This window comes from Patella vulgata, chromosome 5 (assembly GCF_932274485.2).
Source record: "Patella vulgata chromosome 5, xgPatVulg1.2, whole genome shotgun sequence".
Classification (NCBI taxonomy): domain Eukaryota; kingdom Metazoa; phylum Mollusca; class Gastropoda; family Patellidae; genus Patella; species Patella vulgata.
This window is the reverse complement of record NC_065883.2, coordinates 11,821,158-11,847,333: the sequence shown is the minus strand read 5'-3', so window position 1 is coordinate 11,847,333 and position 26,176 is coordinate 11,821,158. Positions and strand designations below refer to the sequence as shown.

Sequence of the window (26,176 nt, the reverse complement as noted above, 5' to 3'; positions counted from 1 at the left end):
GGTTGTACGTGACAAGGACTAGGGTCGCCTGTCCAACCTCGTGGGTTTCTCTGGGTCCTCCGGTTTTCTCCCACTGCTAAAGACCCCTCTGCGCAAGCAAGTTATTGAAATAAAATTAAACCATATGTTAGTCCCGAAATGACCTAGTTTGTGTGTGTGTGTCTCTCTCTCGCTCTCTCTCTCTCCATTGTTTTTACATATTATAAATTTGTGCTCTGCCAAGACCTCCATATGTTGCCTGGGTTCAGTATAGTATGCCATTCAGGCGTTTTAAAATTTGGGTGATCATTAACTTTGTCAAAAATAAATCCCATAATTTATCCAGACTACCTGGTAATATTGGTAGAATTTATTTCTGATTGATAGAGTATATCTAGTAGCATGCCGTTAGTCATCATTGAATAAACAATATTCATATTTCATCGAGTCTTTTGTGTTACGATCGATCAAATTTAATTACTACCTTATTCATCAGTCTTTTAACTACAAAATGACTAGTTAAATGTCGTTAACGAAATAATAATAAATATGTTTAAAAATTCACCAGTACAATTAGGTCTTGTCCGGTTGCCTTGGCAACTATAAGAATAAAAAACATGAAATACGAGATTGTATCTTTTTATGAAAAAAGATAGAAAATACATTAGTTTTATCACCGGAATACTCGGTTTTAATAAATTTCATAAATGAAACGATATGAAGCATTGTATAAATAATCCATTAGAAGCCTAGGCGTGTCAGAAAGTAATCAGAGATTTTTCAGGTAAAATGACTTTTTTCAGCCGTCTTAATCATGCAGAGTTTCAAACGCATCTTTCGTTAGAATCATTATATATCAGTAAATATTCAATATGTGTTTCGTGTCAATTTTTCTGAAAATCCCAAATTTTACATGGCTTCATTCACCCACACTAAAACATACTCAAATTGATTATTTAACATAGTTAAACATGCATTATGCAAGAGCAAAATCTGCTTATTACAAGTCTTTCTTTAGGCCTGAAATGTTATCTAAATTATCAATTAGACATTAATTAACTTATCCAGACCATAATAAACTCTCGATGTCAAGGCTAGCCTTCGATGTTGGCTGGATTAGATTCCTATATGCCGCTAACGGCCGTTGATAATTAAATCAAAAAAAGTGGATAATCGAGACTTGCTGTTTATATTAATGATTTTAGTAATGATGACAGAGACTATGCCAAAATTTCACGAGCTTATTTCTCGGCTCATGGTGGATCAATTTGACTGAAATTTTCAGCAAATTACCTTTACACTATCTAGTTTTTAACTATTATAGCGAGAACTGCCATCTCGTTATCTTATCTCCCATAATGTATCTTTAAGAAAACAAAATCAGATTATCAATTCAGTAAATAATTTTTCAGATTAAAAAAAAAAATGGGCTCCATCCTCAAAATATTTCATTGAAAATCATAGTTGGGCTGACTTGTGTTGACTATAAATCAGTTGCCGTTGTGTCTGTCATCAACAAATTATTCCTCTTGTCAGTCTTGATCAATTTGAAAATCTTGTGGATGTTCTCGAAGCATGTTCTAAGTCTGTTTGACTTATAAGAGATAAAGGTTGTTGAATTTTTAATGATTTGCGATAATTACTTCTGGAGTTATTGCCTTTGATCAATTGATTGTACATTAAGTTTATGTCCGTGAGACTATAAGACCATAGACCAAAATATTAATAATATTAACGGAATTTATATTGAGCAACAATTCATCCCACTTGGGGATGGTCTAGGCGCATGATAGTATTCACATGGGTTAATTATAGTGACTAAACAGCCAGGTTTTTGCACTTGATTTGAAGATAGACAATGTTTCACATTTTCAAATGGAAGGTGGTAGCTAATTCCATACAATTGATGCATTATACTGAAAAGTTCTTGAATCAAATTTCTTCATCTTATAAACCGGTACATCTAACAATAATTTACTCTCGGATCTCACTGACCTTTTGGGTTGGTAGTGTGTCGAGAGATTCTGAAGATATCTTGATACTGTTTTATTTAATGTTTTGTATGTCAGAGTTAAGATTTTCAAGTTAATTCTCTTGCGCACTCGGAGCCAGTGAAGGTTATTTAAGACGGGACTGATGTGTGATTTTCATCTAGCTTTAGTTACAATGCGTGCAGCACGATTTTGGATCCTTTGCAACTTGTTAAACTTGCATCTACCAAAGTATTGTATGCACTAGACTATAATCCCCATTCTTTTCCTTTCCTGTTCATTTGTTTGTGGGGCTTAATGTCATCCCTGAGGATGATATCTCATATAACTTTTTCATTCCTGTAAAATGAGCAGAATCTATAGAATAAACGAGACCCATGTAAGAAATCTGTATACATCTGTTTTAAAAATATAAGATCATTAGCCGTAGACTCTATATATATATATTTAGCAAGTAGGTAATGATGGAGATAATATATATAACGTTGGAGGTAAAATAAAGGGCATGGGACCTTCTTTATCACCCTTCTAGTTTTCTACAACTACTTTGGTGTCTGAATGTTAAATAAAAAAATAATTATTTATTTTTATTGTCTCTGAATGTTATTTGAGTGATGAGGAATATTGTGAACATTTAATCTTGAATTCTGCGAAATATTTACTATTGGCATTAGGCAAGTTTAGCTCTTGCATAATTGTTTCTTAAAGGGTATAGTTGTCTAATGCCTACGCATCTGTTATCTTTGGATTTCATAAAGATGATCACGGGCTTCAACGTGACGAGTTGTCATGTATTTTCTGGTTTCCTTCGAGTCGAAAGATGCCTGGTTTTTAAACGCTGTTTCTATCTATCTTTACCAAGAATGATAAGATGAAAAATGCCTTTTAAAGAAAACAAACAATTACAGATGGAAATTAGAGTTCCTATTCCCTTGATTTATATTCTCCATCCCACTCACCTCCATCACCACGTATGACATGCTAATGAAGAAGAGGAGCTGCTCATTAGTGTCTGTTACTCCTGTCCAGCAGTTTAATAAATAAAAAAAAAAGACAAGGGAACTGTTCTAATGATTCTATCTATCCAGTGTCTTCATTAACAGAGGTAGCTACAAATCAAGTAATTCAACTGAGCATTTCTTATGTAAAATATATTACCATACATATTGCTGTCAAAATGACATAAAAACACATTTATCAAATATATCATACATGTTTTGAAACAGTTAGATAGTGTAGCTCGTTTAATTTGAATACAGGTATCTATCTCATCCAATCATATACTACTTACTAGGTTAATTTGAATAAAGATATTTTAATTAACCTATTAAAGTCTTATCCAGTCATATACCTCACTTACCTGTACTAGGTTAATTTGAATAGAGATATTAATCTTATCCAATAATATACTACCTGCAAGTTCTAGTTTAATATTACTGAAAATATTAAAGGAGCTAAATCGCTAACATTTCGGACCTAGAAATTCACAAAAGTGGGTCGCAACGCATATAATACTGTAATATGAATGTATATAAACTGATTTACATTTAATGGTTTCAGTTTTTTACTCCAATTTCAAATCAGTGATGTTCGGCGAAATAAGTCAGCAATCTCAATCGAGTGCAAATTTCTAGCGTCTAGTTATTCTAGTCTACATAACTCCATTTGATTTGGTGCAATGTGTCTAGCCTCGTCCCTCGAGTCTCTCAATACAACTGGGACTGAAGCGCATTGTGGTACACGATTCGTGTACCAATGTTAAAAAAATTATTTTATCTTAAATATCGGATATCAGAAGCTCATCTTTTCCCGGTAAGTTTACATCATCAATGTTGATTTAAATTGACCAATAATTCGTGTTTTCGATGTCGAAGATTTTGGAGGATTTTGAGTTACGGACTTAGGTCCTTTAATCTTATCCAATCACTAAGTACAATTAGTTCAGCATAAATAGTTTTCTTTGTAAACTTCCCAGTTATCTTGAAAATGACATCCAGTGTTCTATGAAGAGAATTGCATTCTGCCTGTCTCGTGAATGGCATCTGTCATTAACCACTAGCTATGTGAACTTTTCATTTATCTGAGAAGTGGTAACAGGTGTTCTATAAAGAGAACTCGCGTTCTGCCTGCCTAGTGCATGATATCTCTTACTGACAAAACTATTATCTTTGTGTTTGTGAACTTAACAATTATCTGAGAAGCAAACACATGCCCCATACATCCTATCAGTCATCAACACAAATTGCATGATAATCTAAAAAAAACAAAAAGGTGATAGTTACTGATATCTGTACATTTCTGTAAAATAAAATAATCTGACATTCCATAGGAAGAAAATATTCCTGTATGAATATTATCTTGTGCGTGAAAAAAAAAGAAAGAAATCCTATGATGGAATGTAGTAAGCCAAAGCAAATAATGACAGCCAATTTGAATTTGTCTGTGGTAGTATTGTTGATGGAAATCATAGTTGAATATTATTGATTGAAAATAACTTGTTTTAATCAGGTTATGGAAATTTCTAAGCTATGATTGAAAATATGAATTGCTTTTTGTTAGAATTTTTAAGTTAAATTGCTAGACTCTAAATGTTATTTTGATTTTTTTTTTTTTTTTTTTTTTTAGCAATGTAAGGGTAAAGTTCAGCGTGCTGTATTATATGTATCTGGTGATGCTCTTCGTGTGGTCGACGAGATTAGTAAGGTAAATAAAATATGTATAAGTATATTTCATATTTAGTAACATAGCCTGTTCTACTTCCTGGGCCTGTATAAGTTAATGGCAAATATTTGAAAGTTTTGCACAGCAGAGATTAGAGCTGTAAAATCAACCTTACAGTGGAGTATGACAAGGTGCAAGCTTTCTATGAGAGGGGGGGGGGGGTCCAGGGACATACTCCCCTAGAGATATTTTTGAATATAGAGTCCCTGAAATGCCATTTCCTGTTGTTTTTATTTTTGGGTGGGGGGAGAGAATTTGCAGAATTGTTATGGCCAGAAAACACTTTGAGTATTATGCATGGGAATTCATGTTACTTATTAAGAATTTTGCAAGAAAGTACACAATACTGTGAATCTGTGACAACTTATGAAAGTGATAATTACATCATTTACATGGACCTATATCGTCAATATTTTGTTGTAGTTAATATACATAAATTAACAAAGATATGACTATATCCTCATATTTTCATCAAGCTTCCGCGCTTAATCAAATTTGATCACTTTACGCCCCTATGTTGGACTACTGTAACCAGTCTAATATAATTTATTATTTGTGATAATTTTGGTATATTTCTTTCAGAGTATGATAGTTGACCAAACAATTGAAAAAGTTTCGTTCTGTGCCCCTGATCGTAACCACGAGAAGGGCTTTGCCTATATTTGTAGAGATGGAACCACCAGACGATGGATGTGTCACGGCTTTATGGCCGTCAAAGAGACCGTAAGTGTCAGTATGATTTTTATATTTTTTCTGTTTTGATGCTTTACAATCGCCAACCATATTTGAGGACTCTACCATCCAATTTGTGTACGCCAAGTTCGTAACCATGGAATAAAAAGGGAGGTAACTGTTAAAAGTTTTGAAATTTCTTTTTCTTGATATTAGATTTTGTGCCGTTCATGTTCTCACATTATCATTTGTCTTTTCTTTCTGGTATTTGCTGCTTTTTTTTTTTTTTTTTTAAATTTCTTTGAAAATTTTTCTATTTTTGGTTTTTATACAGGCATTTTAATATTTTTATTATTTTTAATAGTTGATATTTTACCCTTACTTGTTTTATTTACGCGTCAAATTTCATAAAGCAGCGAAGTTTTTTTTTTGTTAGTTCAATTTAATTCAGCATGATTATTAATTTCAACAAATAGTTTGGGTAAATAATTATGATTGTAATTATAATTTTTTATATTTGGTACATTTTTGCGATGTAAAGAATGGAGTTGATCTGATTATTTCTATAATATTTGAATGTTGCATGTTAAAAAATCGGTCATTTAACTTGCGCGAAAAAGATACATTAAATTAGAAAAAGTTCATCTTAAGTTTTATTTAAACACTATCTTCAAGCTTCATGTGTTTATTTTTACAACAAAAACTTTCAACACCCTCACCACCACACCAACCTAAATTGATTCTTTATATACTTTTTGGACACCAGTGTGACACAATTGAATTTAATGGATAGTAGGGTTTTCAGTATGGGTATTAATCTGTCTTATCTTTTAAAGGCTGCTATTTCTAAGATATTTTAAAGATTGAACCTTTCCCAAATACTGTTTTTTGTTGTTTTATTCCATAGAACCCCTTCTTTCACATCTTTAAAAAAGGATATCTTTGATTCATCTTTTCTTCACATTCATGCAATTTTTTAACACTTTTCCCTAAATTTATTGATGGTTTTATCTTAGTTAGCGAAAATGACTGTAAATTGACACCCAAGGCCAGATTTTACATGCTATTTGATGAAAATTAAGTATAGTCAAAAATCGCTTGTTTTAATAGTTATCTAATTACATTAAAACATTATTTTTATGACGGTTCTTAAACTTGATATACTGGAAGACAGAATTCTGCTTTTCCTTATAAGAAATGAACCAAGCACATTCCACCTGTCAATGTCTAGTAAATACAAGTCAAAAATAACCTGTTCATTGTTTATCAGATATTTACCCTTGATTAATTCAATGCTATTATAACAAAATGATTTTTTATTGAGGTTCAGGACACAATATCATTAGATCTCAACAAGTTTAAACCCTCAATCAGAGTTTATGACCAGATCTGTTCTGTCAAGTGTTCACTTATTAAGACATGTGCTTCTTCTGTCGCTATATAATAGTGTTATTCTGGGCCTACTTAGAACATCAACTAATAAATTATGCCTTTTGTTTTTTTTTGGACTGGTAATGTCATTAACTGATAACGTATTAATAAATTATCTTCAGAGATCCTACAACCCCTTCTCCTTATCTGATCATGGTTTTTAAATGGTGATCTCCTTTAAGACTATCACATTGATTCTTAAAAATAGCAGCCTGATTCTGTAATTGGAGTCTTACTTTAAAACATTTCTTCAGTAAAATGGCTAAAAAAAAAATTTGTGATTTGGATGATAATGTTCATTTGTACGTGGTGCATCAGAATTACATCCTGTCTTCAACGATTACAATCTAATAGAAAATGATTTAGCTTGCATTTTAGAGATAGAATCGTTTTTGTGGGGTACTGAAATTGTTTTCTTATATTTCCACAGTTGCTGGAAAGCTGAATGTTTTAAAATAGGATTCCAATTACTGCCAATAATTACAGAAGAGAATTCTAAAGGAAGTAACTTCTCTTTCTGTTTTTGTGTTGGATAATTTAGACTCTTCCCCTGTAAATGTTGCTTGTTTGCAATTTTTATGATTTGCATGTAGATTATTGAATTAGAATTGCCGGGAAAACACTTTTCTTGACAACTGAATTCTGTGAATTTTTCAAAATAACATTCTGACATTTTGGTAAATAAAGTTACTTTTTTTCCATTCACAAAATCTTCCGTGTTCTGAAAGCTATCGTGAAAGAACAAACAATTTTGTTTTCTTAAACAAAAAAATATTTTATTTAGCATTTAAACTCCATATACCTGATGTATATCTGCCGAGACCTAAAAGCGCTGAATGTGTTCTTGTTATTTCACGATAGTCTTAAAGAACAAGTGAACAGAAATCGCTGTTCGGAATTAAAGTCATGATACAGAAATCAAAACATTTCAGATTTTAATTAACTGGAAAGACTGGTTGTTTCACACAAAACTTTCTGTAATTAGTACAAGATTTCTGTGATCTTTTATAATATTTTGTTTGATTTACCCTTGACCTCACCTTGTAGAGAAAAACAACCATCTCTTTTTTTAATTACATTAGCACAAGCCATTTAGTGGTATTTATAATCTGGTTAGGAGACTGATAATGACCACGTTAAGATTCATCAGCTGGGTATTATTATATCACAGGCTACAGTGTAATATGATATACTATGATAATGACTAATTATATGTTACGTTCTTTATGATATATGTATATACTTGTCCACATGATGTATATATTTATATATACAGGTATTTAAGGCCACTATAAAGAAATAATTTGTTTGCTTAGACCTGTCAGTACAGAAAAGTAGGAAATTAAACCCAATTTCATTTCATTTGTTTGCATTGGCAGTGTAACAAGTATTTGTTAAAGGCTCAATACCACTCTTGTTGTAACTGAATAATATGTCCTAATCTTTATTCTGCTCAACAAATTGTACTATTTTAGAATACTTCAATTAATTGATGATACAAATTTCATCTTAACACACCTTATTTAAAAATTTTGAAAAATTCAACATAATGGTTTGAAACGTCTAACGTAAACCTTTTCAAATGAAACTTCGATTTAAAAATATTTTCGAACCCTCTGGACAAGTAAAATAGGATGTAATGGATAATTTACACAACAGGTAGAACACTTAAACATCTAGTACTTAGATAGAGATATTTTTTATTTTCTGGAGCTTTCAAGCCAGCAAGAGTGTTATTGTCCCTTTAAGAAGAGAGTGTCAATCCAGGAACTTGATCTTGATTCTGAATTAAAAAATTTTCACATGGTTACATCCCTTTTTTGACTGAAGGGTGTAGCTTGTCTAACTATGTTAGAAGAATAGGATTCCAATCAGGTGAGGGGGGTTGGATGGCTGAATGGTTAGCGTGCGTGCGCTGTATCATAAAGTCTGTCATTGAGTCGACTGGCGTGGTATCAAATCCCCGGTTGTACGTGACAAGGAGTTGGGTCGCCCGTCCACCCTCGTGGGTTTTCTCCGGGTCCTCCGGTTTCCTCCCACTGCTAAAGACCCCTATGCGCAAGCGAATTATTGAAATAAAATTAAACCATATGAAAATTTGTGCATTATAAATATAAACTATTATCATTAGAAGGACCATTTTCCTGTCTCATTGATATGGTTTTGATAAATATTTTCCGGATTAGATAACTTCATATCTAAGGGAACAAATTGTGTGTGTAACACATGAACTTTAGATATTAAGGTCTGTGTGTTGTACAGTTCTCTTACTATTAAATCAAGAAGACACATTTTGATCCCAAGTCTATATAAGTGACACAGAGTTGGGTCATCAGCCTAACCTTGTAGGGGGGGTTGGATGGCTGAATGGTTAGCGTGCGCGCACTGTATCATAAAGTCTGTCATTGAGTCGACTGGCGTGGTTTCGAATCCCTGGTTGTACGTGACAAGGAGTAGGGTCGCCTGTCCAACTACGTGGGGTTTTTCCGGGTCCTCCGGTTTCCTCCCAATGCTAAAGACCCCTGCGCGCAAGTGAATTATTGAAATAAAATTAAACCGTATGTTAGTCGCAAAATGACCTAGTTTGTGTCGAGTGGACATTAACCTCATTTCTCTCTATCTCTCTCTCCCTAACCTTGTGGGTTTCCTCCAACTGCTAAAGACACCTATGCGCAGGGAAATTAAATCCAAATCTATCTATCTCTCAGTAGCTTAGGTCAATTAAAAAGTATTCTTGGGAGACCAAACCCCTGGCCTGCTGTCTTGGAGCTTATGAAAATGTTTAATTCAGGAAGTTACATGTAGTGATTAGGTTTTAGGATCAAGCCCTCTCCTTGGCAAAATCAAGTGCATACACCAATTTATTCAGTTCAGATGGCATAATTTTTCCTTTCTGCAAGCAAATTATTTTTTAGTGGTAGCCTTTATGTCTGTATTACATGTTTGTGTTAATGTCTGATTAAGGGACCATGCTGTTAATACTTATAAGATATTATCTTACACTACTGTTACCTTATGGTTTGACCCTTGATCTTTGACCACACATACTAAACTAGAATATCCTAGATTTGAAATATCTCTGATTAAACTGGGTTAGTTGGTTAAAACATAGAAAATAGATTTCCCCCTTTTCTAATTTGTACAATTTTGTTCAAGTCAGATTTGACAAAAACCAGGAGTCACGTGTAGGGTATGCAAAAAATCTCCCGTTGTTAGGATTCGAAGAGTGAACGGAAACGTTTTGACTGACTGGCCGTCAATTTACATAAAATGAAATTAGAATTTCAAAGAATTTAATAGTTTTAATGTCTAAAAACACTAAAGAATGTATAAAAGATTGAGATTATGTTAAAAATTGTCCTATACATTGAAAAAAAATCTTGCCAATCCAAGGTAAACTAAAAACATCAAAAATCATTAGGCTGGCAGAATTGTGAAGTGAAAGCCCTGGTGCAAACTCCAGTACCAGTCAATATATTGATGCAACTAAGGTTATTGAACCAAGAGTTCTCAATAGCAGTATGTTGAAAAGCCCAATAATTCAGAATAATCAATATAGACAATAAATAGCAGTTGCACCAATTACCACATTGGTCCAAAATATCAATACTGACAAGTTTTAGCCACCTAATTTTAGCTTAAAGATACATTATGGGAGATTCGATAACGAGTTGGCAGTTCTCACTATTACTTAAAAACTAGATAATGTAAAGGCAATTTGCTGAAAATTTCATTCAAATTGATCCACTATGAACCGAGAACCAAGCGATTTAAATTTCCGCCTAGCCTCGGTCATCATTACTAAAGTCAGTACGATAAACAGCATAGTCTCGATTATCCATTTAATCGTTAAATCGTGAAGGAAAGTTATGCAGTAAATCGGCTCATAATTCACTAAAGATCGCAGGCTAGCATTGCCATTAGAGTTGATTATGGTCTGGATAGGTTAATTAATGTCTAATTAATAATTTAGATAACATTTCAGGCCTAAAGAAAGACCTGCAATAGACAGATTTAGCTCTTGCATAATGTATGTTTAAATACTGTCTATTAAACTGTCTTCGTTAACCCAGTCTTGGCAGAACAGTAGGATGTTAAACTCCATTTCATTTCACACTGCCATCATCATTTCTATATTACTATCTGAAAAAAAACAATTCTCGATAAATTCAAAGTTAAATAGCGAACAATTTAAATCTTTCAAAAATCCCAGTCTACTGGACAGTCAGCAAATATTTACTGTAGTGAGTTGGGTTCGCATCATCAGTCAGAATTAATTACCTTTAAGTAGTTTATTAACTACATCAAAAGGGAAGTGACTTACTCTTAATTAAAACAAAATCCATAGACAGACATATTAACAGCATGGTCTCTTTGAGTTGTCCAGAACGGACTATAAGACTTGGAGCACTACACTTTATTGTCAAGCTTTATATTGTTATCAGGGTGAGAGATTAAGTCATGCTGTAGGCTGTGCTTTTGCCGTCTGCTTAGAAAAGAAACAAAAACGTGATAAAGAAACTGGAGTAACCGTCACCTTTAGTCAAGACAGAACAAGCTTTACGAGAACGGGATCTTTTCGACAGACATCTTTAACTGAACGTTTAGCAGATCCTCAGAGTGCAATATTAGCAGGTAATGTATATCCTTTGATCTGTTAATTGGTTCCAATCCTTTATAGCAAAATTATTAACTTTTTAGTTTCCATAAACTTTAGTCATTAATGGAGAAATCTTCAAAATAATAAACCAAGAGGTAACTGTCCATTGACTTGAAGTACACAAATTGATTTCAACAAAATAGGAGCAGTGGTTTTCTGATTGATTTTTGGTTTTGTTGGTTCTAATCCTTTAGAGCAAAATTATGAATTTTTAGTTTCCAATAAACTTTAGTCATTAATGGAGAAATCTTAAAAATAATAAACCAAGAGGTAACTGTCCATTGCTGAAAAATAATTTTCCTTGAGCTTGAACCCCTCTACAAATCTTGAAGTACACAAATTGATTTCAACAAAATGGGAGCAGTGGTTTTCTGATTGATTTTTGGTTTGTTGGTTCCAATCCTTTACAGCAAAATTATTAAATTTTTCGTTTCCAATAAGCTAAGTCATTAATGGAGAAATCTTAAAATAAAGCAGGAGGGTACGGGTACCTGCCCACCTGAGGGAAAATCATTTTCCTTGAGCTGGCACCACTCTCTAATTACATAAGTCTATTTTGACAAATAGATAGCAGTGGTTTTCTCAATGAGTATGGCGTTGGTTAACAAAACGTGATTCACAGGTTCAATCTCTTTACTGGCCTAGAAAAACTGAGGATCGGTCTATTCCATTGGCAGCTAGTTATTTAAAGATCTGGAAATTGGAAATAAAAAAAAAAAAGAGTAGTGACACTGTCAGTACCCCCATGATAAACTCGAGCTTAATATATTTAGTTTGGGCCTTTTGATATTGATCACTTTGTTTCTGCTTCTAAAAATAGCTGAATAAAATTGGAAATCGAAAAAAAGTAGGCTATATCGATGCTGTTGAAACACCACCCGTGATAAACTCAAGTTTAATGAATTTAGTGTGTACTTCTAGAAAAAGCTGGAGCCACGGTGGCTAAGTGGGTAAGACGCTGGCTCGATCCCTGCATTGGCCGAGAAAGTTCTTTGGGATTTTCCAACGTAGTTTCTCCTTGTCAGTGTGCAGGACGGAGGGCCTGACAAAGAGAACTGTCTAGTCATTCAGATAAGACAAAAAAAATAGAGGCCCCATGTATACATTAGCGTACATGTAAAAGATCCCTTGGCAGTTGGAATTCGATGTAAGAGCAGGTCATAGTGCCGCTGCCCAGGCAAAATTTCCCTCATAGCACACTTTATGGTGTATACCTGTCTTCATTAGCCCAGTTCGGAGCAGAACAGTAGGACGTTAAACCCCATTTCATTTTAATTCTTGTCCTAGGGAAATTGAGGTCCAGTATATACCATTGGCAGCTGATTAAATAAAGATCTTGGGGAAATTGGAAATAAAAAACAAGAGTAGGGCTGTAGCGATACTGTCAGGACAATATTTTTCCCTTGATGAACTCGATGTTTAATAAATTTAGTGTGTGCTTCTACTCTAGAAAAAGCTGGCTTGCTATCAACAAGATCTTGAGTTCGTTCTCTTTCTTGGCCTAGAGAAACTGATCAAAGATCTTGTTGAAATTGGAAATAAAAAAAAAGAGCAGGGCTGTAGCGAGACTGTCAGGACAATAATTTCCCCTTGATAAACTCGAGTTTAATGAATTTAGTTTGAGCTTTTTCATATTGATTGCTTCGTTTGTTGTGCTTCTAGAAAAGGCTGAATAAAGACGTTAACAAAGTCTTGTGTATGGTCTACAACATCAATAATGCATTGTTATAAGTTAAGGAAGATGATAGGAAGAATTTGACATGTTTAAATTATCTTCAGATCACATGTTGACTGTAGGGTATTGATTATATTGATTGTCATGACGATAAACTAGTGTATATATACATACAGACGTCTTGTACAGGAAACTAACCTACGTCTGTAATGATATAGACTTTGTTAAAATGAGTAACTCAATGTCTCTCTGACCAGGAAGGTCCTTTCCTGCATGGTTCCCCCTTGTCAGTGATACAGCTGTCTAGTCATTCGGATGGAACAAAAAACTGAGGTCATGTGTACACATTGGTGTGCACGTAAAAGATCCCTTGGCAGGTGGAATTCGATATAAGAGTAGGCTGTAGCGCCACTGTCCGGGCAAAATTTCCCTCATAGCCCACTGTAAGGCATTTCCCCGTCTCCATTAGCCCAATTTGGAGCAGAACAGTAGGACGTTAAACCCCATTTCATTTCATTTCATTTCATTTCATTTCACCAGGAAGATCCTGTATTGACTGAGATTATCTTGTACAGAAGAGATGTCTCTACAGAAACTAACCCATTTCTCTACATGTATATCTTACTGTAATAATATAGACTTGTTACATCGATTAACTCACGGACCAGGACGTCCCGGTTTCAATCCTGGTGTTGACTGAGAAAGTTCCTGTTATATGTAACAACATCTTGTACAAGAAACTAGCATTAGTCTGTAGGCTGGTTGGATGGCCGAATGGTGTGGGCCATGCGCGTTGTATCATAAGGTCTGTCATTGAGTCAACTGGCGTGGTTTCGATTCCGGGGTTGTACGTGACAAGGAATAGGATCAATAGGATCGCCTGTCCCACCTCGTTGGTTTTCTCGAGGTCCTCTGGTTTCCTCCCACTGCTAAAAACCTCAACGCGCAAGCGAATTATTGAAATAAAATTGAACCATGTGTTAGTCCGGAAAAGACCTAGTTTGTGTTGAGTGGATGTTACCCCCCCCTCTCTCTCTCTCTCTCTCTCTCTCTCTCTCTCTCTCATATATATTGGTAGAATGATATATTTAGTATATGTATTTGATATGAACAGTGGGGTGTTAAATTTAATTTCATTTATATTTGATATGTTGTAGAGATTTTATGTGGTCAACAGATGGTAGATTTAAATATCATTGATCATTGAACTCAGTTTCAAAAATCATTTTCTACTTTTGTTTACCTAATCAATAATTGAAAGGTCACAGTCTCTTTGATTCAATTGAAAATGAAATTGTTCGTTTGAATATTCTCAATAGGTTTGTTCTTGGAATAGAGATTTCTTACTTCAAGACAGGATAAAGTCGCAGTATTGATTTATAAAAAAACAAAATAAACTCCTATCCGTCTTTGCATGGTGTTAAACCATGTATTTTTGAATCTTGTATATCTCCACATTTCTCACATACAAAGTTTGAAAACTCTAATGCTTAAATTAGTGTTAGAGGGGGGGGGGGGAATGGCCAAATGGTTAGCACATGCGCGCTGTATCATAATGTCTTTCATTGACTCAACTGGCGTGGTTTCGATCCTCCGGTTTCCTCCCACTGCTAAAGACCTCTATGCAAATTATTGAAATAAATTTGAACCATATGTTAGTCCCAAAATGACGTAGTTTGTGTCAATTGGACGTTAAACCCCATTTCTCTCTCTCTTTCTTAAATTATTTTGTAAGCAAATACATTAATTAGGTGACATTATAGCGGCATTAACAATGGGAATTATTCAAGAATATAGCAAGTAATGGAGCTTAAACGGTTAGAATTTCTAAATAAATATGAACGGTTAAAGGCTGATAAATGAACATAAAATATTCTGGCTTACAAAGACTTGTTGTCACTCATTCTGCACATCTACTTCATACTCCAAGAATAGATCTCTGCCTTAAATAACCGCCATATCCAAAAATGAGTATACTGTTTTGAAATGCGTTTTTACTCCGTTTCACATTTGTCATACACACAAAGACGGAATAAACTTTTTCAATTTTATTAAATGGAAGCCGAATAACTACTTAACAAAAATTCTTGAAGTATACTTAGTGTTTTTGATTAAAATCGTAGATTTAGGACCTAAAATGTCGGTCAAATAGCTTAGTGTCTGTTCTCAAGCGGAGCTAATTGTAGACAGACAGCCTAAGTTTAGTATGGTTGTCACTTTAAAGATACATTATGGGCGATTCGATAATGAGTTAGCAGTTCTCACTATAATGATTAAAAACTAGATAACGTAAAGGCAATTTGCTGAAAATTTCATTCAAATTGATCCACTATTAACCGAGAACGAAGCGAATGAAATTTCTGCCTAGCCTCGGTCATCATTACTAAAGTCAGTACGATAAACAGCATAGTCTCGATTATCCATTTAATCGTTTAATCGAGAAGGAAAGTTATGCAGTAAATCGGCTCACAATCCACTTAAAAGCGCAGGCTAGCGATGCCATCTAGAGTTGATTATGGTCTGGATAAGTTAATTAATGTCTAATTAATAATTTAGATCACATTTTAGGCCTAAAGAAAGACCTGCAATAGACAGATTTAGCTCTTGCATAATGTATGTTTAAGTAAACTTACTGACTTCCATTTCGCTAATGTAATGAAAATTCTCAGCCGGACACTTATTGGTATAGAATGTCAGATCAACCTAGCTCACCACTTTGTTAGATCTAAAAAATCAAGGAATCCTGCCCCTCCCCTCCTTTCCTTTCAACTCGAACAAAGAATGATTACCCTAAAATTGGGTAAATGTTTTATTGATTTCATACACAAATTAGATACGCTTGTATAAGTAACTATGGAATGCTGAGCTAGAATTGCAGGAATTCATGTATCGATTGAATTAAATCTTATTCAGAATGGCATGGTTTCGATTCCCTGGTTGTAAGTGACAAGGAGTAGGGTCCCCTGTCCAACCGCGTGGGTTTTCTCCAGGTCCTCCATTTTCCTCCCACTGCTAAAGACCCCCTAGGTGCAAGCAAATTGTTGAAATAAAATTGAACCATATGTTAGTTCTGACCTAGTTTGTGTCAAGTGGACGTTAAACCACATTTCTCTCTCTCACTCAGAATGACACAACACTTAGCTTCTCAACTTCAGTCTTGCTTCAAAATTTTGAAGTCTTTGATATGCCAGATACATCCAATGAAAAATCCACTTTTCATTAGAAAATCCTTACTCAAACCCTAAAGTTATCCCCCGTTTGTAACAAATTATATTTTGAGACAATATGGAATGGAAGAAATAAATCTGAAACGGTAATTTTTAATCATTTCAAATTAAGCCTTGCTATCGCCCCATTGATGACACCACAAAATTATCGTCGACAAGTAAAAATGGCTAGCTTAAGTCGCTTACGATTAGAGATGAATGAATGAAACAGAGCTTGATGGCTATATTGTGCTAAACTGCAGTTAGAGATCTGATCAGTCAAAATGGTGATACAATTACAGAATGTGAGTGCCATGGTGGTTTTCCCATTTCATAGTAGTATCACATGACTTACAAGCCAGTTTCTTTTGGCTGACTCAGCTTGTGTTTCAACATGAAGTCATGTCACCCGAAGTTGGATAAAAATCACTAAAAAACATGTAAAAATAAGACTAACTGCTGACACTTAAAAGCGACAGATTATTTTTTTTTTTTTTTTTTTTTTATCCTTGATGCCAGTCACAGATAACCCAGTTAAAACATGGCTTGCAAGCCAGTTCCTTTTGGGTTGCTCGACCTGTGTTGTAACATGAAATCATGTCACCTGAAGCTGGATAAAACTCACTAAAGATAAGACACTAAAAACAACAGATTAGTTTGTTTTTTTATCCTTGATGCCATTCACAAATAACCCAGTTAAAACTTGTTTTTATTCATCTTAAGGATGATGTAAGCCCAACTTCACTTTTATTTTATTACATTACTGGAGATGTGAAGTTGTGAAGCATGCCTTGCAATATGTCAGGGACACAATCTAGATTATATAATGAGTATTGATATTTTATTATATTCAGAACCTGTGCCAGTCAGAAGAGTAGATAATCCATTTGCTGTACAGCGACCGCATGCTACACCCGAGTTATTTAATCGTCAAGGCTCCTTCAGAGGTTTCGAAAAATTACAAGAAGCATCGTCACCGTTTAAAAGAACACTTTCACTACGCCTGAATGACCTCCCATCCACACTTCAACGACAGAATGCAATCATGGAGTCACCCAGCGCTAACGGTGGTAAGCAAATTACTTTAGTTACGACCATATATAGATAGAGGGAGTCTGGCAAATTGTTGTCTCTATTTTTCGCGTTTCTGGCGCTCCCACGAATTTGATATTTTTAAGTATTGAGAATTATGTGTTTGAAATTTGCGCTCTCTCTCTCTCTCTCTCTCTCTCACATAAATTGAGTAACAAAATGAGAGTTGGCCAGACTCTATCTATATATATCCCTGTTTACGACAAAAGACTAATTGTAACTAAATATACCACATGTATACTCAGAATCAATATTACATTACTTGATGATATTATGTGATGGAAATTTTATCCGATAATCGCAAGAGTAAGCATCGGAAGAGTAAGCGTCTGATTAAGAAAAAAAACCAGTCCTCCATTGATTTTTCAGGGTAAAAAGTGGGAGCGTTTAATGTCAGATGTATAAATTTGTCTGAATTTAGATATAAAGATTGAAATCTACATTCCTACCATTCTAATATTAAACTTATTTATCTTATAAATATTTAAGTGCATTTAAGTCTGGCTTTCTGATTAAAAGACAGATCTATATTTCGGTTTTTTTTTTCTTATACTTTCGATGGCCTAAACTAAATGATGATCTGACCGGTTGTACTGGAAGGTCGCATCAGGGGTCGTTTGAGCGACTTTTGGCGCTATGACGTCAGACATTGATTAATCAATCAGTGTTGATGTTTCTAGTGGTTTACCCACAGTACTGTGCATCGCACGCCAAGAACTCAACGTAAAAGACCGTTTCATTGGCTAATCCCTCACTTCAACCAGAAAGCTGGTTATATAACAAATCTTCCAGATCCTAGTGTTGTGAAGACAAGTAAAACAAAATTTTGAACTTTAAAAAACGAAATGAAATAGGATCTGTGTTTTAATCAGAAGTGTTACACAAGTAAAATCTGCTGTGGTATGTTTCCTGTATATCCCATCTTTAGTCCTTGGATTGTTGTCAATTTGGTATGTTTGCTGCATATATCCCATCTTTAGTTCTTGAATTGTCTTTGATTTGGTGTTCATCCAGATTTTCCGGCGTGGCTCCCCCTTATCAGTGATGCAGGACGGAGGGCCTAATAAGGACGGCTGTCTAGTCCTTCGGGTGAGACAAAAAACCGAGGTCCTGTGTATACATTGGAATGCACGTAAAAAAATCCTTTGGCAGTTGGAATTCGATATAAGAGTAGGCGATAGTGCCGCTGCTTGGTCAAAATTTCCCTCATAGCACACTGTATGGCGTATGCCCATCTTCATAAGCCCAGTATAGGAGCAGAACATTAGGACATTAAACCTCATTTCATTTCATTTCTTAGATTTGGTGTGTTTGTTATATATGTCCCATTTTTAGTCCTTAAAATGTTTAAAGATTTTTAACTTTTATTATGATTTGTAACATGATTTGTAACATTTATTATGACATATATTTACAGCTGTAGGGGGAACAATTCATGAAGAGTCTCCTGAACAAGAAGATTCTATAGCTCAGATGTGTCAACAATTAACCCAGGGTTTAACGGCCTTGACATCAGACGAAGCTTTTAATAACACTCCCACACGTCGAGGAGCAGAGCATCATGGTCTTAGTCTTCATCATCAACACTCGGCTCCGTCATTCCAGCCCCCATCAACAACATCTCTACCCCGACAAAATACCATACCTTCAAGTAGTAAGTATATTTGTAACATGGATGGTAAATCTTCCTTTGTTCTTTTCGTTGAATAAGCAGATTGTTTTCCCTCTAGTAGATTGGGTGGAGATTAGCCAGGCAATAACTAGACATGTTGAGGGGTTGGATGATCGAATGGTTAGCACGCGCGCGCTGTATCATACGGTCTGTCATTGAGTCAACTGGTGGGGTTTCGATTCCCCGATTGTACGTGACAAGGAGTAGGGTCGCCTGTCCAACCTCGTGGGTTTTCTCCAGGTCCTCCGGTTTCCTCCCACTGCTAAAGACCCCCACGCGCAAGCAAATTATTGAAATAAAATTAAACCATATGTTAGTCCCGAAATGACCTATTTTGTGTCGAGTGGACGTTAAACCCCATTTCTCTCTCTCTCACTAGACATGTTGAATGTTATTGCACACTTATTACACTAGTTTTAGTAGAAATGCATGAAAGCCTTGCTATTTTCAGGACACAATTAATCCACACTTCCACTGGGCTTTGGTGGCCAAGTGGTCTTGACACATATACTTTAGATCATAATGTCTGCCTTTCAATCAGATGTCATGTTTTTGACTCGGACAACTTAGCTGCTGTGGGCGTATGTTTCGTTGCCTGGCAGCCTATCTTCTATTGTGTTGACGAGCCATTGATCACCAGTTTTCTCTGTGGTTAAGTCAGGTTGGGTGGTCGAGTGGTCTAATGTGTGTGCTTTAGATCATAAGATCTGTCATTTGAGTCATGCAGGGTGGTTTCGATCAACATTGTGCATTTTCCCTGGCTTTTCCAGTTTCCCCCCGCACATGACCCCATGAAATAGAAATTTATACGTTTGTCCGATAACGACCTGGTGACTTTAAACAAACTTCCTCTCTCATTATCATTATAGGTGCAGCTTAATTATAGATCTTCAGCTATGATTACTTTTATGAAGCTTTCATAATCGAGATTCTTTAATATCGTTTACGGCTTTGGTGTTTGGCTAATAAGAATTAATAAAGCCATGTTTTGGTATGAACTTGATAGTTATTTTCAGATTATAACTCTTTGTTTCTTTTTCTTCCAGCCTATATGTCACAAGCAGCCCCACAAACCAATCCATGGGCCTCGAATAACGCGGAAACAAATGGAACACACAATCAGTACTGGAATAAACCCACATCTCCTACAAACCCCTTCGTATCTCAACCTGCCCGTCAATCCGCGGCTTCCGCCGCAGTCGTCAATGGTGTGCCTTTGAAAGGCGATAACTTTACCCAACCCGTTCAGGCCCATCAACGTTCGAATGCCTTCCAAAATATGCGTAGCCATTCCATAGACACTGGAGAACTTCCCAGTGCAGCGTGGGCACAAGCTCAGAATCGTAAACCTACATTATTGCAAATGGCTGCTCATCAAAGAAGTTTTCAAGAAAATGGAACAGCAGATACAAGTAATTGGGCTACGTCTGCCCTTTCGACCACAAGTCCTACTCATTCTAAAAGCCAGGGTGTGGATCCTTTCGACGTGGCCTGGGCTGCTAAGCAGTCCAATAAAAATAGTAATCCATTCGGATCAAAATCTGTGAAACAATTCGAAGTTCAATTATAGTTGTGCTAATAATAGTGTGCTAATGATGGTGTGCTATAATGGTGGGCTATAATAGTGTGCTAATTAGAAAGAAGGGGTATTCAAAAATTCAATTGATATTAATACTGGCGAAATGGGATAATGACGGATTTAAAATTTCAACAGAGTGACTATTGAGAAATATATGCTGGAATCAACAACCTTGCGTGTTTTATATATCAACCTGATAATATACAAGATTTAGCGTGAAATAAAATTGCGCGGAAATGCACCTTTACAGTGCGGATGATGTTTATATACTGTATATCCATGTTGTTGTAAATATATTGGTGATACATCCATTGTTCAGATTATATATAGACTCATGTTATTTCACCAATACCATCAACGCCCATCCTGTGTTTTCGTTCAGTTAATATATATATATGTATTAATGTATTGCACGTTTTTCATTATATCAAAGCAAAGAGACAAATATAAATATTATATATATATATATATCAAACATTAATTACTTAAATAATAAATTATCATAGACATTAGATTCATATTATAAATATACACAAATGGCCACTCAGAAAAAATATCCTGATTCTTAATTCATCCGTTAATAAAAATCGGTATTGTCCCCATTTTGCAAATTAAAAAAGTAATAAATTGTCCCCGTTTTACAATTTAAAAAAGTAATGATAAGTTTAATTGCATACTCAATCTTAAACATTGAGAGAATACTGGGAATAATAATTTTAGGTATATTAAACAATGTTTATGTTTGCAAATTCCTTTTCAATGTGGTGCTTTTGTATATTTGAATTTAATAGTCGAACCTTGATCCTTAAAATTTAAGGCTTTGTGATTATTGACCTGTCTCTGTATCTTAGACGCTGGCTCACTAACCAGGAGGCCCCCAATATTGATCCCTGCTTTGAAAGAGAAAAGTCTTCAGGATTTTCAAACCTGGTTTCCCCTTGTCAATGAGAACTGTCTAGCCCTTCAGATGGGAAAACACAATCGATCACTTACATGTAGACAGAAAAAAAACCTGATATTAGGCAAGATTTAAACATCCGACCACATCATTTCTTTTTTTCAAGGATTGTTTTAAGAACCAGATATTATTTTTGTTCGGCCTAGTTGTGTATAATTAAAATAATCAAGATTTACAGTAAGATAATTGATTTTAAGAACTACAACATGTTATGTATTAAACAAAGTGTGGATAATATGAAGAGTCGATTATTAAATATGAATTTTATATTTGGTCTAATTTGATGATTTAATTAATTGTCTAATTTAATTAATTTGTCATTTTAAGAACTTTTTATTAGCTTGTACTCAGTAAACACACATTCATATTTATCATTGATAGGGAGAAGCGCTGATGCATTGGTAAAATTCTCTCTTGCTTTGCTTTACAAATGGCCGACAGATCACTGGGTGCTGATAAAAATTTTATAATCAAGATTATTTTGTCATGGTCTACGTATTGGGGTCCAACCTTGTGGGTTTTCTCCAGTTTCCTACCATTGCTAAAGATCCCTATGTGCAAGTTAATTATTGAAATAAAATTGAACCAAATGTTAGTCCCGAAACGACCTAGCTTGTGTCAAGTGGACGTTAAATGTCATTTCTCCCTCTCTCTAAGTTTTGGCAATGTCGAATAGAGAAGAGATATCTGGGTAAAAACTTCCCCTTGTTCTGCTTAAAAAATTTTTGCGACAGTTGCCTTATTTCCAGCCTTTCAACAACTTTAATAATCAGGATTATTTTGTGATATATGTTTGGGGGGAAGCCGAGATGTGGATGCCTTGGTTAAATAAAATTCTCTGTTATTTGAATAACAACCAGGTTATGTGAGTGATAAATATAGATGTATGTTTACTGTGTGTTATTTGGTTGTAAATTTATTTTACCTCATTCATTTATTTTAACATATAATAGTGCTGGTGACGATTGTGTGACTTAATAACGCAAATCAGGCAGTGAATTTCAAATTGTTGGATTAATCAAGTTGGATCTGTCACAGGATATTGTTATCAATTTACATGTTATCTTAACAGTGTCAGTGTGTCACGTATTTGTTGTCTGTACAATACTGTAGGATAACCAGTATAATTCTACACTTGTAATGCAGATATGACGGGTTACGGGTTTCACCGGGATGATAACCAGTATAACTCTTAGACTTGTGATGCAGCAATGACGGGTTTCATCAGGGGGTCGTCAACTACGCAGTGTGAAACCCTAAATTTGGTATTTTCATTGGCTGAGAGTTAAGATATGTACTAGTATTTTAACTCTCAACCAATCAAAAAGCTGCATTCTTAAAAGATTTTTGTGAATAACACTTACGTGTACCACAAGTCTAAACCCCACAGACATTCATAAAATTTTAAATCTCCTAAAATGGTATATTTTCATAATCCAAAATTACCATGTTGTTACCAAGTATTGATTTTATGTTGCAGTTGATTTGATTTTTTATCAGACTCTAGAACTTGATTGATTTAGCAATTTGAAATGAACCTGACAATATTATTAACGTTTATTTCATTGGTCAGACATATCTCTGCGTGAAGTTTTACTTTCATTTTAACATCTTTCTGTTAGTTGTATATATACGTATATTTACCTTTCATTGACTCGAATATTTAAACCTAATAAGCACCTGGCCATAAAACTTTTTTTTTTTTTTCTTTACTCGGAGTTGTACATTAGTCTGGTGGTCAGGACACGGGACTTAAATGTCTTTGCTTCATATTTCAGCATCGGTCAAGAAAAACATTTGTAGGAGATGGCAAACTATTGTGTAACTGTGTACAAATTGGTTAGACATTAAACCATTGTGTAACTATGTACAAATTGGTTAGACATTAAACCGGTTTCTATCGCTTGTGCGTTATCATATACCCAATCCTGAACATAAGGCTCCGATCACAGACTTTATCAGGTAGAAATCATCACACAACATATAATACCTGTAATTTCAACACTTATTTTACACTTACTTGCTGTGAGGAAACTTGAGTTCAGCCAGAAAGAGTAAAGTTTTATGGCCCCCTAGGCATAGGCCTGTCATTTTACGCAACACATTTTTTGTGAAACAAGAAACCAATGGAGATGTCTAACATAATATCATTCAGTTGTATTGTAGTGGTTTTGTGAGGATTGGGAAAGGTCCCTTTATTTTGAATAGATTGACTTCTATTCAGAGGGAACTATACTATCTTAATAATACATATTTTGATAAGTATGGCAATCCATACAGTTGTTGTAATGCATTTTTTGATAGAATTGGCAATCCATACAACTATATCTTTAAATGTTTTTATGTTTCACAAAAATGTCTATGAACAAAGTAATAAATAAAATTAGGGCATAAGAAACTCAAATTGATTTCTGTATAAGACTTTGATTTTATCAGTAAAGCAGGGTACGATTCTATTGTTTTGTATATTGTTTAATGTTCTTCTTGAAATTTTAAATTCTTAAATTTCATAAAATGCTGGTTCATTCATCTTTTTAAATAAAAAGGTTGTCTTTCAGGGTTTTTATCTTTAAACAAAAAAATTGTAATTTTGTGCATAATAATTGATTTTTGATTTCATCATCATCATTGATTGATTGGTTGATTGACTGATTGATTGATAATTGAGTCATCATACTATACAATGATGTGGCGTAGTCAGTAATTTTCGAACGCAGTGGCTCAGCCACCGAACTATGTTTGAATATTGATGTATTTCTAGTAATTCTTTTTAAAATTGCGCTGTTATCACTTTATATGTCATGGTTTTGAAAGTCACATTCTCATCAAGTAAAATTCCATGTTTTTGACTTGTAAAATCAAAAAATTTATTTAGACATTGAAGTAGGTCTTGTAACAGGATTGGAGCTGAGGACAGAAATACCAGGACTTAAACAGAAATCTTAAGGCCATATAAGACAAATAATCTGGTTCCCGCGTCATTTAAAAATGGCCGCATGACCATTTTTTAAAAAAAGTAAAAAAAAAGTATTTAATTACCGCAAGTAAAAATTCTTTTACTCAGACAATCCTTTGCTAAAATCGGAGAAACAGAATTGGGGGGGGGGGGGTGTCTTTTTTTGTAAGGCCCAATTCAACATTTTTTGGGGGGCGAGTTCAAGTCACCAAGGATAAGCATCTGACTACGCTACAGATCTTACATTCTGAATATGTTACAATAAATATGATTGGTTGTTTTTATTTTAAAAGAAAATAATGTTTCTTTTTTTTAAATTTTAATTTGATATCAATTAGTGCTGAAACTTTTTAACATCATCTCATATCATCATCCCTGATTTTTTGGGGGGTTTTGTAAATACGCATTTTAACTTGGGTCTAAAATTCAACTTTCAGTTTATATATATATATACCATATAAAAAATGGCCATATTAATTTTAGGCAATAAATGTTAGGTGGGTACTTTTAAAAGATGAAATAATTAGCACGGTTTTTAAAATAGAAATTCAATTCTTTGTAAATTTATAAATAAAACAAATGATGTAATTTTATGATTTTATAAAGAATATTTTTTGTCTATTTTATTTCGGTAGAAAAGACTTATAACGTGGCCTATATATATGAAAAATGATTATTTTTATACAAAACTTGACTTTATCCCCCCTTTTTTTTTTAATTTGAAATTGTAATCATTGTTAATTAAGAGGCTTTCAAGTTTAAATGCTAGATCGCATTGGCTTGATGTCTTGAAGCAACTATATGTGACCGAAAAATGAGTCGAAAGTCGCAATTCATTGTTATGATTATAATATATGAACAAAAATATCGAAATAGGCTACAAATATAAAAAAAAATTTAGTTTGCTTTATTTGTCAAATCTAAACTTTTACCATTCGTGTTATATTATTAAAAAGATATTTTTAGCCTATTTTTAAATTTGTGTTCATTTTGCTATCACTGCAGGTCACTTATGTAAAAGTGGTTATATCTTCACATTATACAGATTCTCTCTCTCTACTGCCTGATGCATCAGGACCTTGCTGTGTATCGCAAACCAGTATATTATGTCCTTGTATATAATTAACCAGTGTTTATAACTCACTTGTTGTGTATAAAGTGTATCATTAAATATAATTTATATTCAATTCAGGTGATCAAACAGAATGTATAATAATATCCACACATTACAAATTATAATCTTTTGTTGTTAGCTGGGTTTCCATTTTTAAAAGTTATCTGAATAATTAGTTAAACCTATCAACTAAAATGCATCAATTAATTATGATAACATTGGTCCAAAAGTGTAAAAATACTTAATTAAATTTTTTAATTACCAGTAATTTTATATATCCAATTATTTTTTATTTATGTTAACATCAAAATCTTTAGTATGTAATTGATTTGTAATGGTTTGATAAAATACCAATTGAATTAAAAGATAAATTAAAATAATATATAAAATGGAATAAAAACAAAAATTTAGATTTTAAAATTGAAATAAGCAAAATGAAAAAATAATTTTATTCAATTGATTTCGATAAC

The 26,176-nt window shown here is 34.1% G+C and overlaps 1 protein-coding gene across 3 annotated transcripts in view; it reads left to right on the top strand.

Moving 5' to 3' along the window:
- Positions 1-25,096, top strand: part of LOC126822229 (protein numb) — a 76,398-nt gene extending 51,302 nt beyond the window's left edge. For 2 of the 3 annotated variants that reach the window (XM_050550992.2, XM_050550989.2), the window contains exons 4-9: positions 4,596-4,673; positions 5,274-5,420; positions 11,240-11,429; positions 17,190-17,405; positions 18,845-19,081; positions 20,146-25,096. In XM_050550992.2, coding sequence (XP_050406949.2) covers positions 4,596-4,673; positions 5,274-5,420; positions 11,240-11,429; positions 17,190-17,405; positions 18,845-19,081; positions 20,146-20,669 — 1,392 coding nt within the window. In that variant the 3' untranslated portion in view covers positions 20,670-25,096. The remainder of the gene's footprint in view (positions 1-4,595; positions 4,674-5,273; positions 5,421-11,239; positions 11,430-17,189; positions 17,406-18,844; positions 19,082-20,145) is intronic. The other variant, XM_050550990.2, reaches the window with a different exon arrangement.
- Positions 25,097-26,176: the final 1,080 nt, after the last annotated feature.